Source organism: Tursiops truncatus, chromosome 11 (genome assembly GCF_011762595.2).
Source record: "Tursiops truncatus isolate mTurTru1 chromosome 11, mTurTru1.mat.Y, whole genome shotgun sequence".
Lineage (NCBI taxonomy): Eukaryota > Metazoa > Chordata > Mammalia > Artiodactyla > Delphinidae > Tursiops > Tursiops truncatus.
Genome location: NC_047044.1, coordinates 46,705,576 through 46,719,739, shown reverse-complemented (window position 1 = coordinate 46,719,739; position 14,164 = coordinate 46,705,576). Strand labels below are relative to the sequence as shown.

Below are 14,164 nucleotides of genomic sequence, written 5' to 3'. Positions count from 1 at the left end.
CCTCAGTCAAAGGACTCAAGCCCTTCCACAGAAAATTACAGTTAAACTGAGATAACAAAAATTAAGCAAGAGTTCTAAAGCAAACAAAGGGCAACAATTAAAACACATAATTTGAAACAGTTTTATGAACTTGTGCTCTCCCCATTTAAGGCAGAGGTCAAAATACAACATCCAGGGAAATGAGCCCAGGAGTTGTCCTCTTTGCAAGAGAACTCTGCATGGGAGGGAAAGCTCACCTCCAGGGATCTGTGGGAAGTTCAGCTGAAGTCTGAGCTCCTACACCATCTCAGCAGCCTGCTTTTCTGGTTTGAGGATTCTAGTTTTTTTTTTAAATCCATGTCAAGGCCTGGTGAGCTTTGTACACTCTTGGACAAAGATCTAAAGCTGAGTTTATCCAAAGCCTAAACAATTGCCAGGCACACCCATTGGCTAAAAGACCGTTTTTCTCCCTTTGACAATCACTTTCATAATACTCAATTACAGGCTGTTTTAGTCCCATGATTTTATCATAAAAACATCAGTCCATGCAACATCAGATGCCACAAGGAGAGATTTTCAAGTCTGTGACTCTCACTGGAAAAGAAAGAAGAGCCTATTTCAACTTCTCAAAGCATTCTTTGCTCTCAGGCTTTGTTACCCTTACTCTGTTTTTGGACAGAGGACAAGCTGTAGTTCCCAAAGAGCAGAGAAATCAAGTCCACTGCCTGGCTGCTCCCCAGCATTGGGGCTCATTTATCGTCAGTCCTGCAAGGGACCCAGGAGCTTGCAAACTGCCTTCTACACAGTGTAAGTGTTTCCTAGGGGATGAAGGGGACCTGAAGGGACGGTCATCTGTTTCCATCAGTGGAGGCCACGTGGCTGGTTACAAGAGAGTCACTAGCCCATCGCACTGAGGATGTTGAACACTAGTGTTTCTTTCCTTAATTCACCTGCATTTCCTAACGTGGAAAGGGAATTTGGAATATAGTCTTTGCTTTTCTGAGAAAAACCTCAGGTAAAAAAATAAACTGGACGTTTGGCCACTTTCTTCAATTTCACCGGAGAGCAAGGTTATGAGTGCCTCAGGGCATGCATCACCACTGTAAGAATATTCACTCATTTAATCTTCAAGTCTATCCTGTGTTACTGCCCTGTGCTGGAGAATCTGCTGTGGACAAGAGGCCGGCCCTGTCTCCAGGGGTTTATAACACTGGTAAACATGACACCAAGTGAAAGGAAGGTGGGCGGAGAGGGAGGACAGCTGGTTTAGGCAGAGGGAGCAGGCAGAGACGAGGGGATACATGATCCATGTTCTGTGACCGGCACAAGGTTCAATATGATTAGAGCACAGTGTGTGAAGGGGGCTATGTGAAAGGAGAGGCTTCAACAGAGACACACTTTAAGCTAAATAATGTCTCTGATTTCACAAACACCTCCCTGTTTTCCTGTGCACTTATACTTGCCAAACTGCCCTACGTGTCCTTTCAAAAAATATGCTCACGCTGTCCATAAGTCCCCTCACCCCAAAGTAAGTCTTTTAAACAGTGGGTGAAAATTCTCATGTGATTTGAAGCAGTTGCCACTGCCCCCAAACCCAATCTCATGAGCAATTTTTGGTGGCAAGCTGGTTTAATCATTTTTACATCACAATTATAAAGCTACATTTTAGTTGAGGTAGTGGATTCCATCTGAAATGGTTAATAATAACTGGACAGAGTTGATTAATTAAATTAGATTCAATTATAAAATAGTTCTTAACCAACAGTGGGTGTCAGATGGGGAAGCTTTTCAAAATGCCCCAGCCTTATGCCCTTCTCTGTCCTAACGAATACGAACCTCTATCTGCGAGTTGGACACTTAGAAAAAGGTCCTGAGGCATCTAGGTGCACATTCGTGGTTAAAATGAACCCATGGAGACCTCACCACTTGCATTGAAAAGGTTATTTTCAGAAAACTCTAGATTATGTTTTTGAACATATTTGTACTGACTTTACTGTGATGATAGAGGACAAGAAATCAGAAGTCTTTTAATAAGAAGCAATCCCAATAACATGTCCTAGAAATTAATTTTTTTGGTAACCTCCGATTGGATCCATAAAGTCAGGGCCATCATTACTATCAGGAAGGTAGTAGTAAATTCCCTCTCCACCTCTATTTCCTCTTAGATAGGAAAACACATGAATTATCTTCATTCCCGTTGAATCTACTGGGAAGATGTATGGTGTTGTCATATTTGAGTTGCAGAAATCAGAGCTGGCTTATCATCATTATTGACACATAACTGGACAATTGCAGCGATCGCTTCTATGCCATTAGCAGCATTAAAAGTCCTGTGGGGAGACATGGCAGAAAGAACTGACTGTGGTTTAGAGGGGACATTAATATCATTCTCCACTGTCTGCTTTGGTTTGAGCTAAATCACAAATTACTGTATCGAGCAAACAGTTTTTTAAAAGAGGGAGGAAAAAAGGGAGCCAGTTGCCAAGAGAAATTAAAAATATTATTAGGTATGGTAGTGCCAGTGAGGATGGAGAGAAGTAAGTAGGTTCAGGAGATTTAGGATGTTGAACTGACAGCACTGTGTGATGGATTTCCTGTGGGGGAAGGAGTCGGAGATGATGGCTGGGAACCTGTGCTGGACTGCTGGGTGGACATCGACTGACCATGTGACCGACTCTAAATATTACAGTTATAATTCTACTATAAGGCTTTCTACTAAACACAGTAAATAGTCATATGACATTTACTATGATTTACAACCATAGAAAGTCATTCTTATCTTCATGATTTCTGCCTTATTTTTTTATTTATTTATTTATTTTTTTTGCGATACGCGGGCCTCTTGCTGCTGTGGCCTCTCCCGTTGCGGGGCACAGGCTCCGGACGCACAGGCTCAGCGACCATGGCTCACAGGCCCAGCCGCTCCGCGGCATGTGGGATCTTCCTCGACTGGGGCACAAATCCGCGTCCTCTGCATCGGCAGGTGGACTCTCAACCACTGCGCCACCAGGGAAGCCCTTATTTTTCAACATTTTTAATGAAAAATTTCAAACATATACAAAATAAGAGAGAATAGTAATGAAACACATTTATACATTTCACTCAGATTCCAGTTATTAATTCACGTCCAATCTTTTTTTATTTAAATAAACTCTCCTCCCATACAGCTACATTTTTTTAGCTTTGTTGAGATAAAATTGACATACAGCACAGGGTAAGTTTAAGGTGTACAACGTGATGATTTGATAAACATATATTGCAAAATGAGTACCACAATAAGGTTAGTTGACATACACATCACTTCATATAATTACATTTTGTGTGTGTGTGTGGTGAGAACATTTAAGATTTACTTTCTTACCAACTTTCAAGTATATAATATAGTATTGTTAATTATAGTCACAATGCTGCACATTAGATCCCCAGAATTTATTCATCCTAAACTGAGTTTGTACATTTTGACCAACATTTCCTCATTTCCCCCACTATCTCAACCTTTGGCAACCACCAATCTATTGTTTCCACATATAAGTGATATTATACAGTACTTATATTTCTGTGTCTCACTTATTTCACTTAGTATGACACTTTCGAGGTCCATCCATGTTGTCACAAATGGCAGAATGTCCTTCATTATCATAGCTGAATAATACATATGTATATACACACACACACACACACTTTCTTCATCCATCCACTGATGGACACTTAGGTTGTTTCCATATCTTGGTTATTGTGAATAATGCTGTAACGAACATGGGGGTGCAGATATTTCTTTGAGATAGTGATATCATTTCCTTTGGACATATACCCAGATGTGGGATTGCTGGATCATATTCATATGGTAGTTCTATTTTTAACTTTTGTATAACTTCCAAGCTGTTTGCCATGGTGCCTATGCCAATTTACATTCCCTTTTTTCCAGATCCTTGTTATCTCTTGTCTTTTTGATAATAGCCATCCTAACAGGTGTGAGGTGATATCTCATTGTGGTTTTTATTTGCATTTCCCTGATGATTAGTAATGTTGACTGTCTTTTCTTGTACATGTTGCCCATTTGTATGTCTTCTTTGGAAAAATATTTATTCAGGTTTTCTGCCCATTTTTAAACTGGAATATTTGTTTATTGCTATTGAGTTGTATGCATTCCTTATATATTTTGAATATTAAACCCTTATCAGGTATATGGCTTGCAAGTATTTTCTCCCATTCAGTAGATTGCCTTTTAATTTTGTTGGTTATTTCGTTTGCTACACAGAAGTTTTGGTTTGATGTAGTCCCACTTTTGTTTGTTTTGTTTGTTTGTTTGCTTTTGTGGATTGTACTTTTTGGTCTTGTCCAAAATATGGTTGCCAAGACAAGATTTTTCCCTGTTTTCTTCTAGGAGTTTTACAATTTTACATTTTACATTTAAGTCTTTAACACATTTTGAGTTAATTTTTGTAAGTGGTGTAAGATAGAGGTCCAATTTCTTTTGCATGTAAATATCAGATTTTCCCAACACCATTTATTGAGGAAAATATCTTTTCCTCATTGAGTATTCTTGACTTCCTTGTCAAATATTAATTGACCGTATGTGTATGTTTATTTCTGGGCTCTCAGTTTTGTTCCATTGGTCTATGTATCTATTTTTATGCCAGTACCATACTGTTTTGATTATGATAGCTGCTTTGTATTATAGTTTGAAATCAGGAAGTGTGATGCCTCCAGCCTTGTTATTTCTCAGAATTGCTTTGAATATTTGGGATCTTTTGTTGTTCTGTACCAATTTTATGATTAGTTTTTCTAGTTCTGTGAAAAATGCCATTGGAATTTTGACAGGGATTGCATTGGATCTATAGATGGCTTTGAGTACGATGGACGTGCTAACAATGTTAATTCTTCCAATCCAAAAGCACAGGATATTTTTCCATTTATTTGTGTCTTCATCATTTCTTTCACCAATGTCTAATAATTTTCAGTGTACAGATATTTCACCTCATTGGTTAAATTTATCCCTAAGTATTTTTCATTGTTTTTAATGCTATTGTAAATGGGATTATTTCTTTTTCAAATTGTTCATTATTAGTGTATGGAAACTAGCTTATTTCTGTAAGTTGATTTTTCATCCTACAACTTTACTGAATTCACTTATTAGTTCTATTTTTTGATGGAGTCTTTAGGATTTTCTGTATCCAAGATATCATCTTCAACAGAAACAGTCTTACTTTTTCATTCCCAAATTGGATGCCTTTTATTTCTTTTTATTGTCTAGTTGCTCCTAGGACTTCCAGTACTGTGCTGAATAGAAACAGGGAGAGTGGGCATGTCTTGTCTTGTTCTTGACCTTAGAGGAAAAGCTTTCAGCTTTTCATCATTAAGTGTACATGTTAGCTGTGGTCTTGTCATATATGGCTTCTATTATGTTGAGGTATATTTTATCTAGACTTAATTTGTTGAGAGTTTTCATCATGAAAGGATGTTGAATTTTGTCAAAATCTTTTTCTCCATCTATTGAAATGACCATAGAAGTTTTATCCTTCATTTTGTTAGTGGAGTGTATCACATTGATTGATTTGCATATATTGAACCATTCTTGTATCCCAGGAATAAATCCTTCTTGATCATGACATATGATTCTCTTAATGTATTGTTGAATTCAGTTTGCTAATATTTTGTTGAAGACTTCTGCATGTATGTTCATCAGGGATATTGACCTGTAATTGTCTCTTCTTGTAGTGTTCTTATCTTGCCTTGGTATCAGGGTAATGATGGCCTTTTAAAATGAGTTTGTAGTGGATGGAGTTTCCATTTTTTGGAGGAGTTTGAGAAAGATTTTTATTAATTCTTCTTTAAATGATCATCTTATTGTTTTCTAGCTGTTTTGTAGTTCATTTGTTCTTTTCTTTCTTTGCTGTCTTCGTTTGGGAATCAATGATTTTTGTAGTGCTATGCTTTGATTCTCTTCTCTTTACCTTTTGTGTATCTACTGTAGGTTTTGCTTTGTGATTACCATGAGGCTTACATAAAATATTTTATAGATTTAACAGTCTATATTAGGCCAATAATAATTTAACTTTGATCACATACAAAACTCTTCCCTTTTACTCCCCCCCCACCCCATGTTTTATACTTTTGGTGTCATAATTTACCTCTTTTTATGTGTGTACCATTAACAGATTATTGAAGCTATAGTTATTTTTAATACTTTTGTCCTTTAACCTTTATGCTAGAGTTAAGTGATTTATATACCATTATATAATGGTATTAGAGTATTCTTAAACTGACTATATACTTACCTTTACCAGTGTGTTTTATACCAGTGTGTATGCCTTTAAACTCTATGAACTAAGCCTTAAATCTATAACATTCAGCTTCTGAATCCTTTCCAAGTGGTTGCTTTACAGTGTTTGAAACCCAGAAAACTTCGGTTTGCATGATGAGAATCTCAAAGACACACAGCCCTGAGTTTGATCCCCAGCCACAAAACAGTCTTTCTATTTTGGCCTTGAGCTCATCACTTTACAACAGTGGACCAGCCTCTATGAGCCCCAAAGAGTGCCATGACATTCTAAACTTGTAAACACAGAGGGGTGGGGAAGAGGAGTGGTTATGGGATTGGGGTGTGAGTTGATGAGAGCTTTCCAGGATTTTTGTATGGCTAAGAAACAGACACACATGTTCCCAAAACAACTGACATGTGTGGGTGGGGGAAGGGGTGTCTGGATCCCTGTGGTTTTGGTTGATCTCTCCTTTCTTGCTCTTTCTGACATGTCAGTAACTTTCTTTGAATAGGAAGAATTAAGTGCTGTTGTTTTAAATTTTGTTTAAGCTAAAATGTAAATTGCATGTAATAGCTTATGGGATATTAAGACAGAAATCAACATCTCAAGAATCATCCTCTCATTTATAAATGAAGAAACTGAAGCTCAGAGAAGTTGTTACATTTTACCCAGGATCTCACATCTAGCAGGTGGCAGAACTCAGAGAAAAGCCCAGGTCTTCTTTCCTCCCTCCTTCACCTGAGCAATTTGATGCACATTTTACCAGGGAGAACTGAAGTCATTCCTTCTGATTTAGTGATGCAAACACAAATCAACATTCAGAAGCCTGTTCTGACTTTCTTTACATGAGTTTTAAATAGAGCATAATGGCCACTGAAAATAAATCTTTGGATTGGAAACTTGACAGTGTCCTTCAGCTCTGTTCTCTCTCTTGGAATACAAGGACATATTTCCATTTTATTGCAAATTGAACATAAGCAGTTTTACTACATAGCCAGAAGTTTGGCAAGACCACTTTAAATTTCAAGCCTCCAGATTTATCTTGAATGAACTTGAGGCTGGGTGGGTGGGTGTGTGTGTATGTAGCCGTTTTCAATGGAGTTTTCCAGCTGTCTTTGGATGGGCCATGGACAGTTGTCTAGTGGTCTCAAACTGTATGTGCTCTGAATTTTTCATTTTTAGGACCAGATCTTTATGGAAAATGTGGGTGCAGTGAAGCAGCTTTGCAAACTAACCAACAACCTTGAAGAAAGAATAGAAGAGTTAGAAATATGGAACAGAAGGCTGGCCAGGCTGAAGCAGCTCAGTAGTTGGAAGTCCTCTGCCAGTGAAGTGAGCTCAATCAGGTACTTCCAGGATTGCCATAGAAATCTGGAGAAAGGAGAGAATGGGGTCTTTCCATAACTAGATCACTCTGAATGGTCTGTTCTACCAAGCAGCAACCATTACTTTCTTTTAATTAAGTCCCTATTCTTCTTTCAGAATGTTTTGGAACACAGTTGTTTTATGTGATAATTTTCTTACTTTTTCTGTTGCTGCTTTTAAAATAAAACAAAATATAATGCATCTGTTTAAGAGTAGTGATTATAGGAAGTGCTACATTTTAACAAAAGGGTGGCCTTTCCTTTTAAGGAGGAAAGGTGGCCATTTCTAAATTTAGAGAACCATGTTTGGTCCTCAGGGAAAAAACTTTTATTCTATTTTTTTAATTACTTAAGGAGGCACGTGCACATTTTCTGGGATATATTTTGAGAAAAAGGGAAATGTAACTTTTAATGCATTTATTTATACTTACTAAGTTTCTTGTACACAAAAAGAACTCTCAATTGCCTTGACTCTTCCTTTTTTAAATTACCACTGAATAATAATAATAAAAAAAAAGCATACTGCTGTGTTAGTGACAGTCTGGGCCTTTGTCATATAACTCTTGGAGAGGCAGCTGAATCAAAACTAATTTTCTCTTTCTCTTTTTAAAGCAAATGTAGCAGAGCTCTTAGTGCATCTTCTCCAAAAAGGACCATTCCCAAAAAACCCAGCAAGGTAAATAGACTTAAATTTATAATGAACAGAGGTGATATTTTCTATTCAAATAGTCTTTAGAAAAATTGATCAGGAATTTTTTTCTTCATTTATTTGTTGATGGGTTCCCTAGGCATCCTTATGCACTTAAAGCATTTAAATATTATCCTTTTAATAGATATTAACTGGTTTTTCAAAGAGGAGTTTAGAGATATGAGTATAGAACCTGTTCATTTCAGAAATATTGTTGTGCCGCTTTTTGTGTGTATAGTCCCCATCAGGTGAGATTCATCAGCAGATGACTCTGGGCTGCAAGATCTGTGTGGATGCCTTGACTTGACTCAGGCCCTTATCTTTGTCTCCAGAAGATCTCAAAGGGATGTCAGTTAATCCACAAATCCCTCTTTTCCCTTTGATATTTAGTACTATATATGCAAATGGAGACTAGGTATTCACTTGCTTGCAAAGGATGAATAGAGCATTTCATCAAACAGGATAACATTTACATTAAAGGTGAAGGTTAATCATTTATTAACTTAAAGGACACCCTCTCCATTGCAGAGAAGTGTCAGTGAGGGAGAAGCTGCAATACTCTCTTCCTAGCTGCCATTCATAGATAGCTGTGAACCTCAGCTCGCTCCCTCAGATCCACTAGTTTTCCAAAGGTGGCCTTTCCTGGAGGAAGGTATTTATGACCTTAACCTATATCCTGTTACGGGCTGACCTGATGTTTGGGCCATTGTCCCAATTTACTCTCTACTCCTCATGTTGTACGTCACTGAACTATTCTAAGAGGGTTTAGAAAGTTTAATATTCTACTAAAAACTACTAAAATGTTATGCTGTGGACAAGCTTCTTGCTATACCAATAGGCATAAATACATGGATAAATGTATATGTAGAAGTGTTTTGGGGCAAGTTTACTTAATTGCATTGGGAAACAGATAATAATAATGTCTACCTTACAAAGAGTATTGATAGGATTAAATGAGCGAAAGCCCTTAGCACAATGCCCAGCACATAGCAGGTTGCTCAATAAACACAAAATACTAAAAATATTGTGTAGGGAAGGTGCTCTTTGTACTAAGGGGATAGAGGGAATTGTATCTACATCCATGGAGGCCCTGATTGGTACAATTCAGTTCCTGTGCAACCTCTGTAGTGCCCATCTTGCACACAAAGAATCTTTATTTTGCAGTTTTCTCAGAATATTAACTAGAACATATACGGTCCATGAGAACAGGCTCTGTGTCAGCCTTCCTCATTCTGTGTCCCCAGGGACAGACACAGAGCAGGTACTCAAGAAATATTTGTCAAATGTATGAATGAATGGAGAGCCCAGTCTGAAAATATTCCCTGAAGGCTCACAATCTAAATTTAAAGCATTAAGAGATTCAGTGTCTTGGGTGTATGGGTGGTGGGGGAGTTGGGGTGTGGACACAGGCTCAGGGACTTATATGGACATCCAGACATTAAAGAGCACCCATTCAATTCAGAGACTTCATGCAGTCACTGTCCTACGCCCCTGTGCATGCAAAAGTTAGTAAGATGTGGCCCCTTCTAAAGAATTTTAAGGTAGCCAGGGAAGATCAGAAGAGAAAACAAAGAACAGTTGTACCCGGATGTGATAAATATTGCAGAGGCTCAGAGCACCGTGGGAGTATCATGGGACCCGGGCCTTCAAGGGGGGGCGTAAGCTTTGGCTAGAAAGTAGCAGGTGCTGCTGGAGAGGTTTCAGATGGAATGGCACAAGCCAAGGTCTGGGAGCTGGCACCAGCTTCCTTGAAGGACTAGGTGGGAGTTTGTTAGGGAGGAGAGTCGAAGTTAAGGCTGAAAATATGTTAGGCTGTTTCTGGATCACCAGTTACGGAGTTCATTTGGCAGCCATGAAGACTTTTTGAATAATAACAATAATATCTAAGTTGTATAGTGCATCCTTTCTTTACAGACAGAAAACGGAGGCAGCATGGCATTGGGGTTAAGAGCACAGATTCCGGAACCAAGTGTTTTTTGGTTCAAATCCTGGCTCTGTGACTTACTAGCAGTGTGATCTTGAGTAAGGAACTTAGCCTTCCTGGGACTCATGTTTCCACATCTCTAAAATAGGGATGATAACAGTACTTGCCTTATAGAGTAGTTGAGGATTACTGTGAGGTTAAATAAATTAGCATACATAAAGCACTCAAGAGTGTGTGGCACATAAGTGCTATGTAAGTGTCCACCGCTATTTAGTATTTTCAAACCCACTGTTTCAGTGGTTCTCATACTTTGGCATGTATCAGTCTTCCAGGGAGCTTGATAAAATACAGGAATGGTGGTGTTTTGCTCTCCCTGTACTGTCTTTCTAGGAGGTTTTGGCTATTTCTCCGAGGTTAACTTGCCCTTCCATACACCAACCCCCTAGGTAACCTTTATTCCTCAAAGCCTCCAAGATCCTTGGAGCATTGAAACACAAGTGTATGGGTGGAGAGTGGTCCTACTGGGTTGAGTGGGGGCATTAATGAGCAAAGTGCTGGCTATGAGCAGTTGGTGGGCTTTACCTGATGGTGAGAAGCCTGGCTGGGCCAATGCTGGCCAAGATGATGCTCATTCTGGAGGAAGATTAAGGTCTCATCCAGTCCAAACGGTTCCTCTCCTTTCCTTCTCTTTCTTTACTTCCAAGAGGTAGGTGGGTGATTCCTGCTGTGTGTTGATGATTGGGGCGAGGTGAGAAAGACCTCAGGGTTCGAGTAAAAATTCAGAGTATGTGGAGAAGCGAGAGAGGGAAGGAACAAACACAGGCTTCTTCTGAGAGCCCGCCTCCCCCCACTATTCAGGGTATTATGAAAATTAGTAACATAGAGGTCAAATGGATCATACTGAATAAATGATGTATCATCTCAATGAGTATGTTTATTTTTAAATTTATTTATTTATTTATTGTTTTAATCGGGGTATAGTTGTCTTACAATGTTGTGTTAGTTTCTACTGTACAGTGAAGTGCAGTTCCCTGTGCTATACAGCAGGTTCTTATTAGTTATCTATTCTAAACATATTAGCAAACACAGGTACTTTTCATTATCTCACTTCTTACAGATTCACAGCCCCCCAACTCACACTACATGGAAACCTATTGAATCAGAATTTTTCAGGGCATTTAGATTTTTTAACAAACTCCATAGTAATTCTCATGCAGACTTGAACTTGAGAAACATTTCTCTGTTAATCAGGTCCACCCAGTAACTCTGAAAGGTAGGCAGGTATGATTTTATCTTTCCTATTTTATTGATGAGGAAAATGAGGATCAATGACACTTAGATGGCTTGTTCAGGGCTTGACTCCAGGTCTGACCCCAGGTCTTAGGCCATTTTCCTATACAAGGTCAAAGGCTTTTGAGCAAAAGCATGGAGACTTAAAATAATCTGGCAGCTTTGGGGAGTAGGTTGGAAGGGGAAGCTCTTATTCTGAGATTAATACTACTTAATTCTAATCAATTCAGCAAATTTCATTGCACTGAGTTCTTTCTTTGCACAGCACACTATTAGGATGTCCTCAAAACCGTTCCAGTGGGATGTAGGAATGGTATAAACCATCCACTTCTTGGTATTCAAAGTGGCTTCCTACTGCACTTATGGATGACTCAGTTATGATAACCCTAAAATTTGGGTACTTGTTAAAAAGCGTGTGGTTAATTCCGCCCCCCCGACCCCCAATAATTACATTGAAGAACATTTTCTTTATGCAGATAACCTGCCCAAGAAATTCAAAGACCAATTTTAAACTATTTCTTAACTACCACCATCCTCCAATTCCCTTCCAATCCTTTACCCGCAGAAGGAAGCAAACATAATACTCTGTATTGCATTAGTAGGAAACTCATATTTAAGGAGCACCATATTTAACTGGGCAGAAAGCCTCTCGTATCTCCAGCGAGATTCCTCACCAGTTGCACAGCTGTCTCTCCTATGGTTCTTGGCTCATTCCTTATGTGCAAGTTTTTAATGCCAATATGTACCAGTCCTAAAGGTTTGTCTCACTCACTTCCTAGAGAGTGTAATTTACTTATTTTCATATCCCCCTATAACGTTGCTCATAGTAGTGCTTAATGAATATTTGTTGAATGGATATAAGAATAAATAAGACATAGGCCCAGAACAGTCCTCAAAAATAGGTGGCAGCATTGGAAAAAACTGTATATGATTTAAGGAGTAATTAATAGTATTTCATGCCACAAAAATCTTTTCTACAATTTGTCATGCTGCCTGAAGTTCTTCCATTGGGATTTATTCTATTATGTCTTGAAGACTTTTTGATTTTCAAAAGTATCCTATTAAAAGAAATGGACCTCTGGGTTCTGACAGTATATTGTCTGGTAGGTCTTCTCTCATAAAACTTCAAGAAAAAGCACTAATGAATGGCACAGACAATTGTCCTGCAGGGAAGAGAGAGTGTAGCCTGGAGTGCCAAGAAAAGGGAAGAACTTGGCTTTGAAAGGACTTTGTTTTCAGAGGCAGAGAGGAGGAGGGAGATGTAGGCTGAAGGGAGCAGCGAAGATCCCCTGGGGAGTGAGTCTTCAGGCATCCTTCTCAAAGTTGGCATCACTGATTTTTCATTTCTCATTGCTGAATTTTTTATAGGTTTCTTTTTCAGGAAAAAAACAGTCGTGTCCTAATTGGGTTTTCCAGACCTTGGTTATAACTCTCATTGCTGTGATGGCATTTTGGTAAGAAAAACATCAGTGTTGTGCTATGTCAAGCTCTTTTTCTCTTCCCATCTCCCTTTTCTCACACATGAACTGGGGACTGACTTTCTATTTACTTTGAAGACAAGGAGCCCTTTAAACCAGACATTGGCCTTTGATTTAGCTTAGAGATACAGGAGCCCTTTATAAACTCATAATTTGAAGAAAAGAAGCACAGGCTTTCTGCTCTTAAATATGAGATAAAGGATGATCTTTTTTTTTAATCAACTGATATTTCTTACCAGCTCCCTGTGCCTTTCGTGTGTGTGTGTGTATCTTTTTTAGCCTTGCAAATAACTTTCACAAAATCTTTGCTCTCCTTCCTATCTACTTAGGCGAAAAGAGTGAGTAGGTAATCAGGTACAATCCACTCTCCCATGGATATTCATATTATTAGAATTCTTCTGGATTTTATACCAAAAGAGACTGAGATTACCCCAAGATATGCAATATGATGAAATGGTAGCCAAATGTACTAAGCAGTTAAAGCAAATACATTTGCTATGCAAGCATCACGTGCCTTTTGACTGCCATCCCTCCTTCGCAGGGAGGAGGGGTCATCCTTTACTGGGATGAGGGGTCTTTATCAGGTCTCTGGTCTTCAGGCTCGTGCTGCTGCTATGATGGCTCCTCAGCCTTTGAGCCCTGGTCATCTTTCCTGTGTCCTCCTCGCCTTCTTGTTTTCGGTCTGTTTACATGGTGGAAGGGGTATTTATCTATCCCTGCAAAAATGCTTTGTTAGTGTGGAAAAGGACTAGCTTCTGGGCCTTGTCTCAGAGGAGACAATTATCCTCAGAGGCTAAGTAAGGGATGGTCCCAAGGATGCTTCCAGTTTCTTGATCCAAAGCAGCTTCTCAGTTACAGGAGACATTGTGGGTCTCTCTGTACCCTTCTCTCCCCTCAGCATTTTAACTTTTCACTTGCTACTGCCCACTGCAGGAAGCATCCCCAAGTATTTGACACCACTACATAGAATTCCCAGTAGAAGCTGGTGTACTTTTCTCACTCTCCTAAGTGAACTTGTCTTCTTCTGGGATTCCCAACTCAGGAGAGTGTGAGCATCTACTTTTCACAGACATGCTTAACATTCTCTAGAGACACAGATTCCCATGAAAATCCAATGCAAAGCTTATAGGAAGTCTAATTTTGATATGAAGAGACTCTTTTTAAATGTGCTTATCAGA

General features: G+C 38.9%; 2 protein-coding genes across 3 annotated transcripts in view; one reads left to right on the top strand and one right to left on the bottom strand.

Moving 5' to 3' along the window:
* The window catches only part of LOC141275931 (uncharacterized), a 247,128-nt gene that overhangs the window by 15,847 nt on the left and 217,117 nt on the right, over positions 1-14,164 (bottom strand). Inside the window, exon 11 of one of the 2 annotated variants that reach the window (XR_012324616.1) lies at positions 2,998-7,613. The exons of the other annotated variant lie outside the window; for it this stretch is intronic. The gene's annotated coding sequence lies outside the window, so the exon portion shown is untranslated. Of the gene's footprint in view, positions 1-2,997; positions 7,614-14,164 lie in introns of those variants that run through there. 2 annotated transcript variants of the gene reach the window in all.
* MYRFL (myelin regulatory factor like) overlaps positions 1-14,164 on the top strand; it is a 119,043-nt gene that overhangs the window by 89,189 nt on the left and 15,690 nt on the right. The window contains exons 15-17 of the mRNA XM_073789228.1: positions 7,425-7,588; positions 8,219-8,282; positions 12,877-12,962. Of these exons, the coding sequence (XP_073645329.1) occupies positions 7,425-7,588; positions 8,219-8,282; positions 12,877-12,962 (314 nt within the window). The remainder of the gene's footprint in view (positions 1-7,424; positions 7,589-8,218; positions 8,283-12,876; positions 12,963-14,164) is intronic.